Source organism: Molossus molossus, unplaced genomic scaffold (genome assembly GCF_014108415.1).
Source record: "Molossus molossus isolate mMolMol1 unplaced genomic scaffold, mMolMol1.p scaffold_m16_p_18, whole genome shotgun sequence".
Taxonomy (NCBI): domain Eukaryota; kingdom Metazoa; phylum Chordata; class Mammalia; order Chiroptera; family Molossidae; genus Molossus; species Molossus molossus.
In genome coordinates this window covers 5,537,575-5,560,847 of record NW_023425353.1, presented here as the reverse complement: position 1 = coordinate 5,560,847, position 23,273 = coordinate 5,537,575, and the positions used below count along the sequence as shown (strand labels likewise).

The window sequence follows — 23,273 nt, the reverse complement described above, 5'->3', positions numbered from 1 at the left end:
CTGTAGACCCAGGAGTCCTCTTAAGGGGCCTGCACACAGACGTACTAGCTTACAAACACTTGCCTTAAGCTCCAGAAAAGGGAAAGTACCTCAAAAAGCACCAGGAATATACAGGGTACTACAATTTCTGGTTTCAAGGGGCAGGTTGGAAGGGCAACTTTCTCCAGGACTGAAGTTCCAGTGGGTAGCAGTCTTTCTCTGTTGAGCTCTCACCCCATGCAATCGGCAGGTGCAGGCTGACACCAAATCTGAGTCTCCATTGAACTGGCTAACACTGCTCTTGCCAACCCTGGTACTTCTCTGAGAACCTGCCCCACCCAGTTCACCCAAACCTTTTTCAGAGATAATCCACACAAATAGCAAGCCTGAGCCTCTCAAAGATCCACAAACTCCAAAAAAGCAGCAGCTGACCTTGACATGCCCCATACCTCTTGCTAAGTGACCCCAAGCCCTGTACTAGTTGCAGCTAGTCTCAGTTCACAGTATAACCATTCCCAGGCACCTCCAAGCCCAGCCTAGGCAGATAGTCACTGAAGATCCCTTTGTACTTCCTACCAGGAGGCCCTGAAAAGGACACAGGCAGTGGCTAAACTTGGCCTTAACTGGAGCCCCTCCCCTGAAGCCCCAGAATCAATACAACTGGTGGCTGGTTGCAGACCACACAAGAAGACCACCCAGTTAGCACCACAAACATCACAACCAAAGGGTGAACTTGACAGGCACTACAACCTGCTAAAGTGAATCGTGCGCCATGGAGTCAGCCTCCACACAAAGGTTTGTCTGCTATTGTCCTCACAGACAGTTGGCCTGATGGTCAATCATACCCACTGATATGCCAACAGCAATCAAGTCTCAGCTACAGTAAAAGAGCACACACAAAGTGCACCTCTGGAGCATCTGCCTCAGGTGACTAGGGAGACTGCATCATTGGGTCCCACAGGACACCTACTATATAAGATCATTCTTCCAATACTGGGAGACATAGCAGTTTTACCTAATAAATAGAAACAAACATAGGGAAGCAGCTAAAATAAGACAAAGAAACATGCCCCAAATGAAAGAGCAGGACAAAACTCCAGAAAAGAAACTAAACAAAATGGAGACAAGCAATCTACCAGGTGTGGAGTTCAAAACACAGCTGACAAGTAGGCTCAATGAACATAGGCGAAAAACAGATGATCTCAGTGAGAACTTCAACAAAGAGATAGAGAGCATAAAAAAGTAAATAGAAAACATAAAAAAGAGCTGGTAAGAAATAAAGAATACAAAAACTAAAATTGAAAATATATTAGATGGAACCAACAGAAGATTAGAAGAAGTATTCTATCAAATCAGCAATTTGGTAGACAAGGTAGCAGAAAGCACTTTTAAATGAGCATTGTCACCTGGCCTTTGTCGCTCAGTGAATTGAGCATTACCACGTGGACTGAGAGGTCCCAATTCAATTCCAGGTCAGGGCATATACCCAGGATGTGGGCTCGATCCAGAGTAGGGGTGTGCAGGAGGCAAATGATTGATATTTCTTTCCCACATTGATGTTTCTCTCTCTCTCTCTCTCCCTTTCTCTCTAAAATATCACTAAAAACATATTGTATTTTTAATTTTTTTAATTTTTATTTTTAACTCATCTTTATTGTTGAATGTATTACAGATGTCCCCCCCTGTTTTTCTCATTGAGCCCCGCCTCCCCAATCTCACCCCTGTCTTGCCTTCCCACACTACTGTTGGTGCCCATTGGTTATGCATATATGCATAGAAGTTCTTGGTTTATCTCATCTCACCCACCCTCCCCCCTTCCCTTTGAGGTTCATCAGTCTAACGACCTATTTGTACTTCTAATTCCTTCATCTTTTTCACCCATCCTCTCAGCCCCCACCCATTTAGCAAGCAACCAAAAGTTCTCTGTATCTATGAGTCTGTTTCTGTTCTGCTTGCTCATTTTGTTTGTAGATTCAATAATTGATAGATATGTATTAATCATCATTTTATTGTTCATATTTTTGTTCTTCTTCTCTTTCAAGAAGACCCTTCAACATTCCATATAAAACTGGTTTGGTGCTGATGAACTCCTTTAGCTTTTTTCTTGTCTGGGAAACTCTTGATATGTCCATTGACTCTAAATGATAGCTTTATAGGACAGAGTAATCTTGGTTGTAGCTCATTGCTTTTCATCACCTTGAATATCTGTTACCACTCCTTTCTGACCTGCAAAGTTTCTTTTCAGAAATTGGCTAACAGTCTTATGGGAGCTCCATTTTAGGTAACGAACTGCTTTTCTCTTGTTGCTTTTAAGATTCTCTCTTTGGCCCTGGCCGGTTTGGCTCAGCGGTTAGAGCGTCGGCCTGCAGTCCGGAGAGACCCGGGTTCGGTTCCCGCTAAGGGCATGTACCTCGGTCTAGTCACTGTGCTATACACCTGAAACTAATATAGTATTAAATGTCTACTTTTTTTCTTTATTGATTTTTTCACTTTTTATTAATTTATTTTTGTTACAGATATTTCTTCTTTTTCCTCGCTAGACACCCTCCTCCCCACCCACCCCTCAGCATTGTTGTCTATGTCCATTGGTTATGCAGACATGCATATAAATTTTTTGGTTTATCTCTCCGCCCCACCCCTCTCCTCTGAGGTTTCCATATTCCTTTCTTTGTCTCTGGTTCTATTTTGTTCATCAGCTTATTTTGTTCATTATATTCCACAAATAAGTGAGCTCATGTGGTATTTGATTATTTTTTAATTAAAAATTGATGTGTCATTTGACCCAGTAATCCCACTTCTAGGAATATACCCTAAGAAGCCTGAAACACCAATCAGGAAGAATATATGTACCCCTATGTTTATAGCAGCACTATTTACAATTGTTAAATGTCTACTTTAATTGAATTTTTTTTAATTTTTAATAAAATAAATAAATAAACAAATAAATCCTGACAGGCTACTTAGAGAAATGGCTAATTCTAGGACCAGGGTAGAAAGAAACATAAATAAGATGAACCTGGAATGTCTTGTAGGCTCAGAACGTAAAAAAGTGCTAAGAAAAAGTCGGGGAGCGTGATACACGGAAACCACCTGAAAAAGCTCACAATGGCCAAAGTTGAAATCTTTTGAGCAACATAATAAATGAAATAGTCATGGATTATAACCCAAGGTATAAAATAAATATCCATGAGTCTATATTGATATAAACTGATAAAAGTAAATAAATGAGAAGGGACCAATGAGCTGTGCAGGAGAATCCCCCGTATTTTGCTAGGTACACCATCCTCAAGGAGGTGGAGCGTAAGCCCTGCTTCCTAAGTGGGGGCTGCACATGGCAATCTCCTGCCTCAGAGGACAGTGTGGAGAGGGTAGGGTTGAGGGAATGGAAGAATAACTTTGCAGCGCAGATATCTGACAAGAGATTGAGGTCAACATCAACAGTGTAAGTCATGTGGACAGTATGCACCCTTCAGGTGATGCACTTGACCTCTGTGGTCTTCCTGAAAAAACACATCACCTCAGTCTAATCATGAGAAAAGCATCAGATAAATCCCATTCGAGAGGCATTTTATAAAATACCTGACCAACACTGCTCAGAACCGTCGAGGTCATGAAGAAGGAAGGAATGCCCAAGGAGACGCAGGAAGTAGGAGAAGGAACTGTGGTGTGGTGTCCTGAATGGGATCCTGGGACAGGGAAGGACAGTGAGTGGAGGCTCGGGAAATCTCAATGGAAACACAGACGTTAGTTAATAATAGTGTAGCAATATTGGTTCAAATTTAGCATACTAATATAAGATGTTAATAATCAGGGAATAAACATAGAAAAAATATTGTGTGGCATATATGGAAACTCGGTATTCATCAGTTTTTTGTAAATCTAAAACTGTTCTGAAATTTAAAATCTGTTTTAATAAAAATGCCCTAGCCTCTCACTTTGGTGAAATGCTTCTCCTTTACCCTCCTCTGTTGAAACCGGACTCTGTCTTTCAACTCAAAACTTAAGAAGCCTTCCTAATTCCTCAGAGATAAATGGTTTCTTCCACCTGTGTGTCCAGAACCCGGGACTTACATTATGGTGTTAATTTTCATTCATTTGCTTATTGCTTCATTCATTCAAATACAGAGTATCTACACTTGTTGTGAGGAGGCTAGCAACAACCTTGACCCTGACTGAGCATAAAGTTTGCCTGGGGTCACAGACCTCACAACTGTGCAAGGAAATGTCAGAGATAAAACGTCGTGCAAGTGAGGGGGTGTTTTCTAAGAAACTGACCTTCGTGTTCACAGGCGAGTTAACTGGGTGAAGGCAGCTGAGTAGGGGGGAGTGTGGAGGGATGCGAGGTAGGAGGAAATATTCCTGGTGAAATCATATTTGTGAAGTTTTGAGGCAGAAAGAAAGGTGGCATCCCCAAAGAAACACAACATGGACGAGACGGTCGGATGACTGTAGGTGCATATACGGTCATTTTACTCTGTCAGTGTCAGTGCAAAGCCCATACACGTGTTATCTTGGTTCATACTCACATAGTCCCATGAGGTAGGTTTATTATTATTCCTTTTTCACAGATCAGAAAACTGAGGCACCCAGATAGTAAGTGACAGAGCTGAGATCAGACTAAAACGAGCTGGTCTGAAAGCCCAGACTCTCCCTCCCAGTGAGGGCGGCAGGATCAGTCTGCCCTAAGTCAGAGATCCTTGTGTTTTTCTCACATGAAACCAGGGTTTCTCAGCCTCGGTGCTACTGACATTTGAGCCAGGTAATTGTCTGTGATGGGAGGCTGTGCTGTGCATTGTGGGATGTTTAGCAGCGTCCTTGGCCTCTACCCCCTAGATGCCAGTAGCACCCACCTTTCACCAGTAACGATGATTACAAATGTTTCCAGATTTTTCCAAATATTATTAGTGGGAAGGACAAATAGCCAGATCACCACAGCCCCCATCCCTGTACTGAGAAAAACTGATCACACTGTAAGTTCTCAGGACAGGATGGAGCTGTCTCCAGTCCCCTCTCCTTTCTTCTTCCCCCGCCCCCCCTTTCATCACTGTATCCTAAGTGCACCGTCTATGGGCTGAGTACATGTTCCTTACAGTTTATAACACATTACCTTCTGTGTAGTGGTTGCTAACGAATGCTTGTCGCGTTTCTGCCAACTGAATTCTAAATGCCAAGAATCTTAAATGTTATGGACCACTTCTTGTCAAAAGAAAAACATTTTCCTGAATGCAGAACTTGATGTTAGGGAAGTTCATTTCTGGTTGTTGGTCACTTGGAGTATCCATTCTGTCCCTGGATAACTGGATGTCCTGCCAACTGGAAAGACCCACCTGACTGCTCAGCAAACGTCTGGACAGGCAGAGCAGCGCACCTGTGAAGAACCTGGCGGAGAGGGACGTGCATGACGAGGCTGGCAATGGATGCCGCTGAGCACGGCTGACCCGTAACAATTAGGGAAAGCCGTATGCCTCAGTCTCTGATTTGAGGTGCCATATAAAGCACATACCCATTTTCCCCAGCAATTATTTCCATCATTTCTGGATGGGATCTGGGTTTGGGAAACAACTCCCAGTTGGAGTTTCGGTGACCCCCTTGAGAGTGGGCGGGCAGTGGGAGGGAGAGCTGACTCTGGCCTGTCCCCCTGCCTCTGCAGGTGCTGCATCACTGGAGGGCAGCTGCCTGTCATTAACGGGAGCTCAGAGAACTGCAAACCAAAGATAGCGCAGGCGTGAGCTCCCAGGTGGCGCCTTCATTTGCTGGCAGCTCCAGGCATTCTTGGTGCCACCGCCTTTCAGCACATCAGCCCGAATCGCCCCTCCTGGGGGCGCTGCCCGGGTGCCTTAGTTGCATTTGAAGTGTAGTGCTGCGATGCCTGTTGTCTTTGCCAAGGTCACACAGACCTGGTACATAACCATGTCTACACTACATATGTGTGTCATGGGGACAGGGTGGGAGAGAATCCCATAGGAATCAGGCCTCACTGCAACTATTTCTATTACTTCTCACTTTCTCCAACCCTCCCACACATGCCCCACAGGCCTAAATGGCTGCTTGGAGTCTCTCTAATCAGATTCCCTGTTCCATCTCTCTCGCCAGAAGGAGGGACATGTGAAGTGATAGCAGCGCACAGATGTTGCAATAAGAACCGCATTGAGGAGCGGTCGCAGACAGTCAAGTGCTCCTGTCTACCCGGGAAAGTGGCTGGAACAACCAGAAACCGGCCTTCCTGTGTCGACGGTAAGTGGCTGGTCTTACAGCTTTCACCTTGGTGTCCACCATGCAAAAATATCGTTTCATTTCAACAGGTTCAGGAAAATGACCACGGTGCATCCAAAGTGCTGGCAAAGTTATGCAGATGCCAGCCCTCAGAGTAGAGTTCGAATACTTGTTTCTCAGGCTTTCAGATTTTTAAATAGCTATTTCAACAGTTTTAGAAAAGAAATATGAGGGTCTAGCTCATTTGGGATGTCATTTGGGGTTGAGGTTGTATATAATGATAATGGTGGTGATGGTAGTAAAGAAAACCATACTTAACATTCATTTAACACATATTTAATGAGCATTTACTGTAGGCCAGCCACTGCTTGCATGCTTCACATACCTTCATGATAGAAGTGTGCCAAGCACTGTCCTCAACACTTCTCAAGCGTTAGTTATTTACTCCTCTCAACAATCTCATAGTAATTATTTGTTGCTCCATAACAAATTCCACCCCTACAAAAAGAAGAAGAAAAACTTAGCAGCTTTAAGTAACAAACATCATCTCAATTTCTTCCCTGAATGATTCTGGCCAGGGTCTCTCATGTAGCTGCAGTCATGATCTTGCCCAGCCGGTGTGGCTCAGTGGTTGAGCATCGACCCTGCACCAAGAGGTTTCTGGTTCGGTTCTCGGTCACGGCACATGCCTACGTCGTGGGCCCAATCCCCAGTGGGGGCATGCAGGAGGCGGCCAATCGATGTTCTCTCTCTCATTGATGTTTCTATCTCTCTCTCTCCCTCTCCCTTTCTCTCTCTCTAAAATCAACAAAGAAAAAAATAAAAAAATAAAAAAAAGATCTGACTGGTGCTGGAGGATGGTGCTAACATGACTCACTCACATGGCTGTTGGCAGTGGCCCGAGTTCCTTGCCACATGGACCTCTCTGCAGAAGTCTGGTGTTCTGACAACATGGCATCTGGCTTCCCCCAGAGTGAGTGACCCAGGAGAATAATGCAGAAGCCACAGTGACCTTTTCTTTTGTTATCTAAGCTCAGAAGTTACACTTCTTTGTTTCCATGATACCCTATAGGTTACACATGTCAGCCCTATCTGTTGAGTGTGAAAGTGGCCTACAGAGCTTGAAGACCAGGAGACAGGGTCATTGGGCCAGATACACCTGCCCTCCATTTAAAACATGAAGAAACTGAGGTGTAGAAGGGTTAAGTAATGTTTCATTGGTCCCACAGCTTGTAAATTGTAGCTCAACTAACTCTTGATCCCTAAGTACCTGACTCTAATAATACTAAATTTGAGTACCATCGTTAAAACAATTTTATATGTTCTACCAAACAGTGAGTACAAGGTTCAAAGGGACCACAAATTCCTCTTCCCATATTTAGCTTTGATGATTTTAGAACCAGGTATGAGTTGACCTTCACACTCTTCAGTAAGGAAATTAGGACTCAGAGAAGTCAGTCACATATTCAGGGTCATACCGCAGGAATTGGAACTTGGATCTCCTGGCTTAGGGCTCATTCTTCTACCTCCAGATATAGATGGAAAAAAAACACCTAGATTGGTTCATATTATGTATTTTACTATGAATCATTAGGTGGTTAGTAAGAGAAACACACTCAAATTATACCAAGTAAAGAAGAAGTTAAAAGGATGTAAAAGCCCAGCCAGTGTGGCTCAGTGGTTGAGCGTCGACCCATGCACCAAGAGGTCGCCGGGTCAATTCCCAGTCAGGGCACATGCCCAGGTTGTGGGCCAAATCCACAGTGGGGGCATACAGAAGGTGGCCAATTGATGTTCTCTCTCATCGATGTTTCTCTTGCTCCTTCTCCCTTTCTGTCTCTCTAAAAGGAATAAAGAAGAAAAAAAAGGATATAAAAAAATGAGGTTAGGAAATACGCTGTGACCTATAGTTCCCAATCAGGGTGATTCTCAAGGGTTATTTGGCAATGCCTGAAGACATTTTGGTCTAGACATTAGACATTTGTTGTAACTAAGGGGGCGCTACTGGCATCTGGTGGGAAGAGGACAGGGATGCTGCTAAACTCCTACAGTGCAGAGGACGGCCACATAACAAAGTATTATTCAGCCCCAAATGTCAATGGAGCAACATTTGAGAAACCTGCACTGTGATTCTTTCTAGATTCCAGTTGACACAATGAGGCACCTCCAGTGCGAGGAAGGCAGGCAGCTGGGCCAGAAAAGCTGTCTCACCCTCTTCCAGGAGAAAACTCTTGGCCCTAGAAGCCAATGAACATTATGAAACCATGATGGTTTCTCATGTTCTCTGCCAAAGAAAGCACTGAGTGTATTAACTATAAATCTCCATTTTGTTTCCAGTTCATTTTTATCTCTAATGATCTAGAAATAGAATTGCCTTCAGGATTTGGATGCAAGACACCAGGAGCAATGCAGCGTCTCTGCTGGCAGAGGGGGAAGGCCCAGCTGGCCCGGAGTTTCTGTGAGAAGTTAAGCCCTATAGGGGTAACATTTTGTCTCACAGACTTTGGAAACTCTGAACCCTTTAGTGTGGTAGGTTCAGGCAAAAGGGCAATTAGTCTACCTTCCAAGTGAAAGTAAAAGTATAGAGTGGTCTACAGTCTCAAGCTGATTGTTCAGTTTTTTTGACTCTATTGGCAGATATGGGAAAAGTCTGTGTCTTGCTATGATCAAAATTGATTTAATGGCCTACATCTCTATATGCAAACTAAATATGAAGTGCATATATAAATTAGTTTTCTAGTGTAGTCATTAGATCATGAACTGTGAAATTAAACAGCCATGGCCTTGAGCAAGTTACATTTATTTTCTAACCTGTTTCCTCATCTGTAAAATGGGGATAATAATTGTTTCTACTTCATGAGATTGTGAAGAGGATTAAGAAAATCATATGTACAATGTGTTTTGCATATGTCTTGTTCCCATAAAATGCTCACTAAATAATGATCTCTATTTTTCATTTTACTAATACATGTAGGTAATGCTTAGAAAGAGGCATTGCTTTACACAATTTACACACACACATATGTAAATGCAACACAGTGGAATTTTAGTCATCATCTCCTCTTGGAACTGCTTCTAAATATTTTCTATGGATATAGCTAATGCCATATTCAGGAATACATGTTCATTATAGGAATCTTGAAAACTAAAAAATGCATCCATACATTAAAATCACCCATGACACTGTGGCTCAAAGATTATCATTGCTTTGTAAGATAATATGTATATGTCTTTCCAGCCAAGTCTTTCTCATTAAATAGAAGCTTGCGTATTAGATATTTTATTAAACTAAAATATTATAGTACTGTTCTATCACCAGCTTGTTTCATGTAATATATAATGAGCATAGAACCTTCTAATTTTCACAGTTATGAAAACTGCATGTTTGTTTTTAACTATTATTATATAGTTACCATAATAAAAATACCATCCTGGCTATTTTGGTGAAGAAAACCCCCACAATATATCAAGATAAATTGCTCCTTGATCATCATACTTAACCTCTAGGATCAGAGACAGAGAGATCCAGAAAGAAAACTACATAAGACTACACCCAGGAAGACAAACAGGCTTCCAGAGAAGGAGGCAGACAGACTGGGCCATAGGGGGACATGGGGGGTCAGAAAGAAGGGTAATTAAAGAAAGATATGAGAATCAACAATTAGAAGGAATCTAAAGCATCCATCCATAAAACTGCTTCCTTCATTGCTCCAAACAACTTCTGTGTATTCAGTCTCACAGTTTAAAACTAGTTTTAACTAAATACAGTGTATTGAGTAGATTGAGACTTTAACTTTTTCAAGTTGAATTATATATATTCCAGAACCAGAATCTCTGAACAATTTCTTCTGAGATTGCTCCTTCCGAAAATACAGGATAAAAGTTTTGACGACATACCATCATATACCTTAGAGACAGCTGTGGTGGAGAATAAGGCCTGAGAATTGGAGGAAACTTGAAATTCACCAGCAGTTATCTATAGAAGACCATGAAATGTACATGACAGAGATGAAGTACCATAGCCCCTTCCTAGCCTTCCACAGCCTGATAGCCTATCTAAGGTCCTGACAACTTCCACAGGCAATAACTTGTTGAACTTTAACCCAGTATTTTCCACACTTTTTTGTTTTCTTTTTATTAATTTTATTTTATTTTATTTTATTTATTTATTTTTTTAATCCTCACCCGAGGACATTTTTCCATTTTTTGTTCAGGTAGAGTAGGAGGGAGAGAGAGGAACTGAGAGAGAGAGAGAAACATCGATGTAAAAGGAACACATCGAGTGGCTGCCACCCGCACAACCGACCAGAGCCGGGGACAAACTGCAACCGAGGTACATGCCCTTAGCAGGAACCAAACCCGGTTCTCTCTGGACCTCAGGCCGATGCTCTAACCGCTGAGCCAAATCGGCAGGGCTTAATTTTATTTTTTAATTACAGTTTACATTCAACATTCTTTTGTATTAGTTTCAGGTGTACAGCATAATGGTTAGAATTTCTGATTTTTACAAAGTAGTCTCCCTGATGTTTCAATTACACATTTAAAAAAATTTTTTTTTCTTTGTTGATTTTAGAGAAAAAGGGAGGGAGAGGGAGAGAGAGATAGAAACATTGATGAGAGAAAACATCGATTGGCCCCTGGGGATTTGGCCCACAACCTACGCATGTGCCCTGACCAGGAATTGAACCGCAACCTCTTGGTGTGTGTGTCAGTGCTCAGCCACGGAGCCACACCAGCCAGGCTCAAGGACACATTTTAACGTTAGAGCCTTTCTCTGTGTAGTGTTTATTCATATCCCACAGACCCAATATTCTGTGAACTAGACTTTAGGCCATGCTGGTATAGACTACATGGACAACATCTTTGTTTTTGTCTGTGGAAATAATTTTTAGGTCTTCCTGGGCTGACTGATCATCGCTCTGCCAACAGCTCGGTGCTTTTCCTAGGACTGGCTGAGCAAACGCTGCACTGCGGATGCTGGTACCGACGTGATTTATAGGATCTCAGGGACATGCCAGACTCGGTTGTAGTTTGGAAATCATCTAGAGACCTTCCAGATCAAACATAACATGACAAGCTTACGCCCTAAGTTTTATTCACAGATAGGAAACATTTTTGGGGACAGGGAAGATGACCTGTTTAGGTTCCACCATTTGTTACTCATCGTCCCACACAATGAAACACCGTTGTGGTGGGTCCAGGACAGACCATAGCAGTGCTTCTTGGTCCCTTCATACAGTCTTTATTTGAACCTGGCTTTGTTCTGTCAGAGAAGATTCTAGCTTGTTTGACAGACAAATGCTGAGCTCAGCGGACTTTATCAGGAGGCATTTCTGAAAGGAGATCCAATTGTTCTCATCAGAAGAGGGTCTTCTAGAACACCAGTAGTAAAACAGTGGCATTTTCAGGAATGATTTCTGAATTATATATGAATTTCCTTTGCTCCCCTACCTGGCACCTAATACTGCCCAGGTAGGTGAGGGATCCAAGCCTGCATTAGTAAGAGGATGAGAGGAAGGACATGCAGGAGCCGGCAAAGCTTTCCGTACTGCCTCGAGGTCTGTCCTGTACTCATTTCTTCTCGAAAGGAAGAGAGCGCGGATTCAGCTGCTCCCCTGCCTCTGAGACTGGAGGCCATTTCCTTGTAGTTTAGAGCAGCCACTGCCAACTCGCAGCCCCTGCAGACACACCCTCCTGCTCTGTGGCTCAGCAGAGGGGTGGAAGACTGACTTCGTGTGCCTTCGAGCGGACACAGGCTCCCGCTCCCTTGCATCACACTGGCTCTGGCGCAGTGAGGGGACCTGCTTGGCTCCTGAGGACAGGGAATGTATGGCTTCTGGCTCACAGCGTTTTCCCCTACTATTCTCAAATCATAAGCAAATTAATTTTTGGAAAAAAAATGTCTGCGTGGTATAAAAATAATACACAACCAGTGTAAGTAGAAGTGTATATGTAAAAAGTAACAAAAAAAAGATAGAAATATTAGTAGTCCTCCTCCTACCTCCCCTGCCAATATTCTCATCTTAATTACCAGAAGGAACAACTCCTACCATATTTTTGTGCATCTTACAGAAAATATCTATACACATGCAGGCCTATAGATGCCCACACATAACACTTGATAAATATAGATGGTGTCATTATATATGAAATGGTCTGAACTTGTGTTTTTTAAATATAAGGAAATATCTTAAATAGTTCACTTTTTCAGTGAAAGAATGGCTGGTAAACATGGAAAAAAGTGCTCAACATCACTCAATTGAAGAATTGTAAATTAAACACTAAAATATAATGTTTCATCAATCAAATAGGCAGAGATAAACTGTTTGGTAATATCCAGTATTAAGGAGGAAAGGGAGAAAAATTATGTGTAAGTCATTCTCAGTGATAAACAGCTTACAAACTCAATTAGTTAGCCACTTTTCTTTATTTGGGTCACTAAAAGGGGAAAAGATAAATGCCAAATTTTGCAATGAGACTGGATGTTTGGGGAACAAAATACAAATTACATGTATTTTTATCTGCTTGCAGCGACTTTATTTAACAACAGTTCTTGGACATATAATTAATCTTGATATCATCTAAGAAATCTAAGGATTTTGATGTTATTTCAGTGGAAAAACTATATATTAAAGTACATTTAGTTCATCTACTTGGACCTAAATACAGTCATCATAAGCCCATCTTTGTAGCCACTTGGGCGGTATGATATTTTCTGCACACGTTTGTCATGGTGTGTTGTCGTGTGTGTGTGTGTGATCATGGCATGGCACACACAAACCCTGTCATTTATATAGCTGGAATGTACTTGGTTACAATAATTCCAAATTCATCAACAACAAAATTTCCCTAAAGTAGCTCCAAAGTCATTGGTTTACATTTATTTCTCACAAGCTCGGGTGTTTTCAAAGACCTGTTCTTGTCTGTTATGAGAGCACTTTTATTCAATTCTTTTTTTTCTATTCAAAAAGGGGGAAATTTTTGTTCTAAATCTAAGGAATCAGCTCTCCATCCCTCTAGTTGGGCTCAAAACTAAATAAGGCAAGATTTCAGAGCCCTGTGATATTAATGTGCTGTCCATATGAATAATGAGCAAGGTTTGTGAATTATTTCACACTTCTAGGAAAATCTATATAGCTCTGTCCTTCTGAAATAGCACAGAAGCTGCTGAGGATATCAGTACATTTCTATATGGAAGATTCTGATAATTTCAGCTGAAGGATTGGTAAAATATTCCCTCCTAAGGCCTGTATAGAAACTTACGAGAATGAATATTATTTTGAAAAATTAGTGATGTGTTCCTCCATCCTCTCAAGTTCCTTGAATCTTTGAGGGTCTATCTTAAGCCAAAACAGCAAAACATGAATTACTCACTAATCAAAGAACAGAGACCCAAATATTTGGTGATTAAGTTCAAAAGTCATTTAAAGACTTAGATATAAAATTGAAGAATTACTTTTTTCCTACACCCAGACTAATATGAGTGCTGTGATCTGGGAGGGGTGGGGAGAAAGGACTCTATGGGGAGGAGAAGTGTGGCCCATTGGAGCAAAGGCTATCTGCCACCACTGTCAGAGAGAAGTGCCACCCTTGTAGACCCACCCTTGTCTGCAGCTGCCAGACAAGAAAACACTGTTATGATCGCTCAGCATGCCCTCTTCAGATCGTTCGGTTGCCTTACAATGAGACCATCCATGAGCAGCACCTAGCACATGGCACACGGATTGTCAAACAGGGTCACAATCACCAGTGTTTTAAGCCCTTAGCATTCCGTCCTAAATAAGTGACCCAAGGGCACTTATGAAACCCAGGAAGCAAGAAACTCTGGGCTCCTTAATGGGTGGGATGGACACAGAAGGAGATTTCATGCATCATTACACACGACCAGATAGAATTAACATCTCCATTAGAGCTAGGACATGGATGGAACATTTTCACATTCTCCAACTCACCTATTTCACTTATAATCCCTAATTGTATTTGACATTTTAATTATTGCATTATTTAAAAATTTTAATGGTAAGATTCAATGAACTAAATTCCAATGTCAACTAATGTTACTTAGGCTGGTAAAATGATTGGGTGGTTAACCAACCACTCACTCAAAGGAAGGTCATTTTCCTTCAAATGTAGAATCGCCTACCTGTGCCAACTTAGAAGGCATTCATGATCTCCTTCGTTACTATAAAATAGTTTTGCTTTATCCTTATGATGTTCCCGTCAATATTCTTCAGGATACAAGAAACCTAAACCTTCTCAACCGAGGCTCAAGTGAAAAGAGAGCTATTGTGAGACTATAGCAGGGTCACGAAATCCTCTAGGCAGCTGTAACTGGGCCAGGCATGTCTGTGTAGCACGGTTCTATGTCACAGGCAATGTCACCTTTCACCTTCCGCTTCCTTTAGTTATCTGCTTCCTTCTTTTTCCTCCACAAATTAGGGAGATTAAGTCTGTCCATGTCAGTTGGCAATGGCCTTCTCAACTATATGGAACACTAGTTAAAGTACTAGTTTAAAACTGCTAATTGTACTAGTTTATAATTACTGAGCCCTTACTATGTGCCAACCTTGTATATTGCATGCATTATTACTTCAGGTCATTTCCCATAACAGCAGCTTTATAAGATAGATACTATTAATTTTATAGAGGAAGAATCTATGCCCTAGAGAGGTTAAATTATTTCATTCAGGATATGGCAGCAGTAGATCTGGGGCCCCAATGAAAAATTTCTAGACAAGATAGGTAGGAGAGAGCATCAGAAGCATGGATAGGAAAGGTCTGGAGTATCTGTCCACTTTTCTCTATTCCCTTCCTTGCACAAGGGCATCACCATTCAGGTATGCTAGACTTTTATTTAAGCATCCCCTTCAGCAAACACATCATCATCATTACCCACGTCCTATATATCTCAAACCCACCAACCTCTCACCATTTCCAAATTTCAATGCTACCATAATCTAGATTCTCATCTGATTAAAATGTGTCCTCAACTCCCCATCTGATTCTGACTTAACTTCCCAACTTATATCACCAACTCTGGAGGTACTCCCTCAACCTTTCATGCCTAAAACTAATAGATGCCCTCCTCTGCATTTTGGGAACATCCTGAACAACATTGATCATAACTTACCATAAAGTACTACAATATTTTATGACTTGTGATCTTTTCTGCTAAGGAGACTCACCCATTTATTCATTTATTCAACAACTATTTTTGGACATTGACTGTGTGCCAGACATTATGCTAAACATTCAATGACATAATGATGAGCAAGGAGAGTCCCTTGCACCTATGGAGCCACAGTTAAGCAGGACAGACAGACCTTAATCTAATCAGACATAAGGATGTACAGGTAGAAATTACACTTCAAAAGGAAAAGAACTCAGTCTTTGGAAAGGATTTAATAATAGAATCTGAAGAAGGCTGGGAAGCTATGACTTCTGTGAAGACATGACAGAGGTCTGAGATGTGAGGTATGACTCAAGTTAGCTGGTGAGAACATTTCAGGAAAGAGAACAGCCTAAGGAAAAGTCTTGGGCTTTGATTGAGAATTTAAGAAAAAGCGAAACCCAAAGAACAGTAAGACCATATGCAAGAGGAAGTCCAAGAGAGTCAGGGGCCAAACAATAGTGTTGTGTTTGAGCTGTATATCTCCAGTACCTAATATAGTTTTTAAAATTGAGATGTGTTAGTAAAATACTTTTCTATGCAGGGATCTCCTGTGGGAAATTGGAATGGTAAGTCAACTTGGAATTTTATGAGTGAGGAGACAGCATTGAGAATCCTCTGCTGAGAAGAAACTCCCTATGTGGTGTCTGAAAACAGATTTTAAGCAGTATACTAATGCTTCAGACAATGCCAAAGCAAAGCGAATTAAATTGCCTTTTTGATATCACCACCTATTACACATGCTGTTATCCACACGGTTGCTGTCGCCTGAACATCTCACGCTCTCAATGAGATGCATTTGTTTTCTATTCAGAAGTGAAGATATTAAAAATGAACATCATCTTCCAATGCCAGTCCAAGTAAGAGAAAACACTCATTTTTCAAGTGCTTTTTGGTGTACACACAAGCATCTCTGAGACTAAAAGATCTCATATAAATGAACAATTTTAGAAGGGAATAAGAAAGGTGCATTTCCTTGAAGATTAGGTAGAGATTGGCTTACCTCTGGCTTTGACTGCTCTCAATCTTCACATAAGGGCTGCCATTTCTCTTATTGATACTCTCCCAAGGTTATTTGATTCATTTAGTCTCATGGCTTCAGAGACCCAAACAGCTTCTATCTAAACTGATCCACACCTCTTGGCTCTTATTTCAGGTTATAATTGAACATCTCATTTTTTATTTCTCGAATAATCCATAATTCAGTATTCTCAAAATGGAGCACATATTTCTACCAGCCTGGCCATTCAAACATAGTTCCCACATCAGTGTATACACTGTAGTGAGTGGAATGCTTGCGTCCCCTCAAAATGCATATGCTGAAACCCTAACCCCCAGGTGATAGTGTTAGGGGCATCATTAGGTCACGGCACGGAGCCCTCATGAATAAGATCAGAGCCTTCGTAAGAGAGATCCCAGAGCTCCGCCACCCTTTCTGCTATTTGAGGATACATTGATACGTCGTCAGTCTGCAGCCAGCAAGAGGGCCTTTATCAGAACCTGACCATGCTGAGCCCTGCTCTTGGATTTTCAGCATCCAGAACTGTGAGAAATACCTTTCTGCTGTTTATAAGACGCTCAGTCTATGGTGTTTGTTATAGCAACCTGAAAGGTTAATACCTGCATCTACTCATTCCAGCCAGTCTCCTGGGAAACATCTTTGCCTCTTATCACTTCCTCATGGCCTACACCTATTCTTCTATCAACAGACTTCCTTGGTTCTACAGCCCAAACATTTCTCTCATTTTTTTTTCAGTCCCTACCTCCAACAACCAAGTTCAAGCCACTGTTGTCCCTTGCCTTGATTCGGAAAAATCTCCCTTCTTATTGCCTAAATCCTTTATCATATGTGGCCTCCAGAAACTAATCTAAGTTTTTCTGATGTCTACTACCAGTGTGTTTTTTTCTTCCTTTTTTGTAACATAATTACCTCGTTAAATTGCGTTCTGGTAGTACCTTCACTGCTATACAACAGATGCTACGTGAAGGTCTTGCTCATGGCTGTACTTCAATGCCCAACACAACCCTTAGCACAGGTGTTCAAATAATTCATGCTTTTTGCACCTAAAAAATAAAATCAGACAAATTTGTATTCTAATCTCAGCTCTAGTGTGATCCTAACCCTCAGTCCACATCTGAAGACAGGGATTATAAGAAAACAACTTCACAGTGTGGTCATGAGAGTTATTTAAGGAAATACATGTGCAACACAACACAGAATTAGTTCTTAATATTTGCTCTACTCATTGAGAGGACTCGCATGGGATAGAGATTTGGTGGACCCCCTCTGGGCTCGCTACACTTTATATGGAGAAAAAAGACAACACAGCAACAACTCCCATCCTGTGGCCTAAGTACACTGCAAGTCTCATGAATTACTACCTGCTCTTTGTCCCGTGGGGAGAGCAGAAGAAAGAGGAATTTCTTTTAGTGAGTGGAACCGGTCATAAGCCAGATGGTTTTTAGCTTTATATAGGGGATAATAATCACTATAAACAAAGATGAATTGTCTTCTAACTCTTTTAAACATCTGTATTACCTAAAATAAATAAACTCAAGTTTTTATGTTGTATCACTTTTTTTTATTGATTTTTTTAGAGAGAGAAACATCAATCGACTGCCTCCTGCACTCCCCCCACTGGGGATTGAGTCTGCAAACCGGGCATGTGCCCTGACCAGCAATCAAAGGGGGACCTCTCGGTCCATGAGATAATGCTCAGTCCACCGAGCCACCCGGCCTGGCTATGCTGGATCTCTTTTGAGTTGCTGGTGCTGTGTGCTGTGGGAACTTGTAGCTGATATAGACTGAGTTCATTTTCTAGCAATTAAAGGACTATTCTGTAGAAGGTTCTTCTGTCCTCTGCCTCTGTAAGTCTATATAAATGTATCCTCTTCTAGATATGAGTTTGCTACAAACAATACTCACTAGAAAATATTGTAAATATTCTCTTGGCTGCTGATTACAGGAAACAAAGCATGAACAGAACAACCATAGAAACTCCTCATATCCTGTCTTTAAATGGCTCTTTCAAGTATATTAAGGAGCCTGACATTACTCACCCCTTCTCTTGTGTTCATATGCTAACAGTGTTTTATTCCATTTTTGATGCAAAAAAAAGATCTCAAACAGAAGTATGCTCCATCTCTGCCTGTTTCTTATGTTTTGAGTGGATCTTTTGATCAAAAGTGGAATGATTCAATGTACTCAACGCATTTTCAGATGGGAAATCTACAAATGGCCTTACCAGCCTGCTGACTGATGGATGGAAGCTCAGTAAACCTCTCAAAGTTAACAGTCTGTTTAAAACCTGTCATTTTTGAGGATTTTATCTTGCAGGATCTGTAGAATTCAAGAGAGCCATGTGTAATGCTACCTCTTCTCTAAACCAAAAATGTTACATAAAATGGTCTAGGATGCCCAAATCAGAAAATTCATTCCCCAAATACTGACTCATCCTCTTTGATGCTGAGTATCAGAGACAGAGTGACCAACAGGACATGGCCTCTCTTTAATGATTATGAGGTCTAGGGGAGACAACAGGAAAATGAGCAATTTCAGAAATGTGAGATTTGTGCTGGGAGGGGGACAGCCCAGGGTGCTCTGGGAGCAGAGGTGATGGTGCTGATCCATGGTGGGGAGGGTTCTGGTGGCTTCTTGGCAGAATTTACAGCCAAACTGAAAGCCTATTAAACCAGCAACAAAAGTAAGGCAGAAGGGAGAAGGATATGCAAGGGTTAAGAAGGAACTGAGGTCATCCAGTGTGCTTGGATGGAGAAGAACATGGGGTCGTTCTGGAAATAGGCGAGACCAAAGTGGCCATGTGGCTGAGCTCACACAACGCCCAGCAGCCATGGTGAGGTGCTAGGACTCTGTCCAGGGGTGATGGAGTGAGACACCGAAGGGTTTGGTACCAATAAAGAACATGGGTTGATTTGTCCTAAAGTAACCACTGCCTAGCTAAGGAATGAATGAAATTGCTTCTACTAAAACTACATTTCCTTGTACTTTGGCCCATATTTCTAGCCAATACAGACAATATGCCCAAGAAATGATTCAGGTCAATTCTAATATTTAAGTTAGTACCCAGTCAGCAAAGGTACATCACAGTTTTGTGGGCAAAAACTCAGAGTGACGATTATGCAAGAGAAAGTAACTCCCAGAAAAAATCCTAGGACATCCTAGCATCTAGGAAAGCAAGCTCTGCATATGCCTATTCAGAAGGTATGGGACAAGATTTCAAGGTTCTCCAGGGAGACTTTTGGTAATGCATCAGAATCACTATGGCAAGGAGACGGTTGATCCCTTTAAAGGAGAAACAGTGAGAAGGACTGGGATTGGGATGTTTTAATCAAGGACAAAGGAGAACTTCATGCTGGGGAATCAGAGAGTACAATGAAGCTTTACCAAGCTGCACAGCAGAATCACCTAGAGAGATTCTTAAAAATGCCAAGGTCTCAACCACACCACTAGGTATTCTTACTGAATTGGGTGAGAGTGGGCCTGGCATTTATACTCTGTGTAACCAGATTTAAGAACTAAAGGTGCAGTGCCCAAGAGCATGAGCCAAGGAACATAAGCTGTGTGTGTTAGAGTTACAGCTCTTTCTGGAAATGGACTTATTTTTTGATCTTTTAATTTTCCATTTGTGAACATTCCATAAATGCTGGCTGATATGGATATGTACCACACAGCAAGATAACGATGCCATGTAATATAGACATGAAAAGAATTTAGCTCGCTGTTGTCCTCAGTTTCCTCAGTTGTAAAATGAGAAAAATAATAACATATAGCTGGTAGGATAGGGGCAAGTAAAGGGATTTACAAATACCTGGCAGACAAGCACCCCAGGAATGTGAGCTATGGCTCTTAACCAGGTGCAGCTCCTGGGAAAAGCAACACAATGTGTGTCTCAAGGGCACCGATAAGTTTGGCTGGTGCTTCACAGAATAATGGGGAAAAAAATTTAGAAAGGCAAGTTGGGGCCAAATTGCTTTCTTGCATTCTAGGCTAATGTTAAAATTCAAGCCAAGTGTTCATTAATTGATTATCTAATAAGGTAGTCTCCAAATGTGAGGCAAGCAGGTGGAGAGTGTACAACATAGAATAAATTACAGAATGGTTCAGAGTCCATTCCAAAACTTGGGCTCGGATTTGAATTTAACACAAATGTGGAACAAACTGATGTCTCTTTGAAAAGTTGAAATTAAATAATCATAGAGCTTCAACAGTCAATAACAAAGCGCTGGGCGTCCAGTATCCCCTGGCCCTCAGGGAGACAGGGCTCGTCTGCGCCATGTGGCTCGTTCATAGATAGAGCCAAGAGCACTCTGTTGTCCAAAGTCAGCCCACTTTATTAGGACACTCTAAATAGTCCTGGAAATTATCTCTGTCCTTTCATTTTTCATTTATGGATATTCCAGAAAAGATTAAAGGTAACTTGTGTGGATGCAACCCACACCACAGGGAAATAAAAAATGTTATATGGACAAGAAAGGAGTGGGTAGAGGGGAAATGAGGGGAGGAGACAGAAGAGGAGGCGGGAGGGATGTGAACACAGAGAGAAGACCACATGAGACTATAAGTATGACAGCGAAGGCCTCAGGTTAGCACCAAGCCTTCCAGTGGACGGTCACAGAGGGAAACACGATTGGTTACAACTTTGAAAACATTCTCAACTTAATTCAGGCCACTGGTTCAGAGAGATACCACTGTTCCTGGCACAATGCTTGACAGAAGTTTCTCCAGACTGAAATAAAACGGGCACTGTGTAAAAGAGTAATATTCTCTTTATCACATCCCAGGACCCCAAAGTGTGCATGACACGGGTTGCCAATACACAGTGAATGAGTGAAGAGAGGAAGAAAGGTGGGGGAGGGGAACCTGTATCACAAAATTCATGGGATATTTTGCCAACGTTCCCGGAAGTGGGCTGATGGCCTCCCATAATTCAGTGAAAGTAATTTATAGGTTGGGGATGCAAAATGACCTGGGGTAGGCTTCAGTACTCAACTAGTCTGACTGAGATCAGAAACAGATTTTAGAGCCTACAGAAGGGAACAGATTAAGTACTTCACAGGCATTCTTCCCTAAAGACTGTTTCCACCAGACACCCGATAGGATAGAGGAGCAATAATTTGATGATATACTCCTATGTAACGCCAGCTGCTTGATTCAGTGACAACATAATAGAAAGTTACTTCTTACTCACATAAACACAGGTTCCAGCCTACCTGAACAGCAGTTGGCTCTCATCCATGCGGTGATTCAGGAAGCATGATCCTTCTTGTTGTGGCTCAGTCATGTATGGCTATGGGGGCATCAACATCGAGTGGCAGACGGGAAAGAAGGCCCATCTACCTCTATCCTCCTTGGCCCAGAAACTACCCACATCTCTTCTACTCACATTCCACGGGTGAGCGGTCCCACCTTGTGGCAAGGGAGCTGGAAAACAGTCTGTGCAGGGCGCTTTCTGCCCTGTTACACACTTCCTCTGTGAGATAAGAGCACAGGCCTGTGGAAGGCCACTAGCTGTCTCTTCCAAAATACTTATTTCCAGCCACCAAATATGTTCCCATACACATTGCACACCCTTCCCCTCCCCAGAAGAAACAGTTCAAAGTCCAGGCTTTCCAAGTTGTGAATTTTTTCTCCATCAAGTGTAAATGAGACTCCTCCCAATCTGGCCTCCTAGAAACCATAACATGAGTCTTCACCCTCCCAACACACGAAATAGATAGGTCAAGTTGGAGCAAGGCAGAAGCAATAAAAAAAAAAAACAAAAAAAAAAAACCTCCCACTCGGAGCAGGAAAGAGAAGGAAAGAAACAGTAGTCACCATTTCCTAACAATATGAAATCCTGCCTGGCGGACACTGTAGAGACCCAGCCTGGTGGTGTGGGAGGAACTCCTGGGCCATTTCCCTCCATGACCCTGCCTCTGCCTGGTGAGTCTTCCTTGTCCGTCACCCTTCTGGGTCTCATGAAGGGAGCCTGGGAAATGTAGTCCTTGTCTGGGCTTTCCAGTAACAATGTTACGGCATGGAAGGGGGTACCATTCTTCAGTGAAGAGCTGACCAATAAACAATATCTCCCTGAAAATATTTGCAAGAATATTAATATTTTGCTATGTACGTGTAATATAAAATGTTATTGCTGTTAGCTCTTCTTTTTAATTACGATGAATCTGAGTTAAATTCTACCTTTATCATTTGCAGCTCCTATTATCTTAAACATTATTCTGCTTCTCAATATCACAATTTGTTATGATAAGATACTGACAGAGCACCTATATAACAAAGTTATTCTATTGAATGATATATTTATCTAGCCAATAACTGTGCCATAATTTGAAATTAGAGTTGAAGGTTATCTTTACAATTCTTGCCACTATCTGTGTCTACTTTTTGTAGTAATCAAATGATAATTAGATAAGACTTAGCATGCTGATATTTACATCTCTTAGGCATATTATGCTTTATAAACTTTGCATTTGAACATTTTATTTCCTTTACTGCAAAAGTAACTGATTTACTAAGACATCTGCTTAGATAATTATGTATAATACATCATCTATTTCTGCCATTTTTAATTTTGCATTTTGTGAAGTAATATCAACCACTCCAATCCATTTGGAAGAAAATCTGACTGTGCACCAAACAGTGCATAATTTGATCTAAATTTATGTGCAGCTTTGTGGAATTTAGCATTGAAGGATTATCTGCTTTACAAGATTATTGTTTTAATTAGTCAACAAATGAACAAATGATCTATGCAATGAAGTATGGGCAAACTAATTTTCTCTGAGGAATTATCCATGTATAACCTATATTGAACAACTATATAAATGCCGATGCAGTTGCAGACATTAAAATGAGCATTCAGCATGAAAATTCTTTGAGATGAGTTATAGCTGT

General features: G+C 41.5%; 1 protein-coding gene across 1 annotated transcript in view; it reads left to right on the top strand.

The window, feature by feature from the left end:
• TAFA1 (TAFA chemokine like family member 1) overlaps positions 1-23,273 on the top strand; it is a 550,290-nt gene that overhangs the window by 444,839 nt on the left and 82,178 nt on the right. Inside the window, exon 3 of the mRNA XM_036267195.1 lies at positions 6,073-6,213. Within this exon, the coding sequence (XP_036123088.1) occupies positions 6,073-6,213 (141 nt within the window). The remainder of the gene's footprint in view (positions 1-6,072; positions 6,214-23,273) is intronic.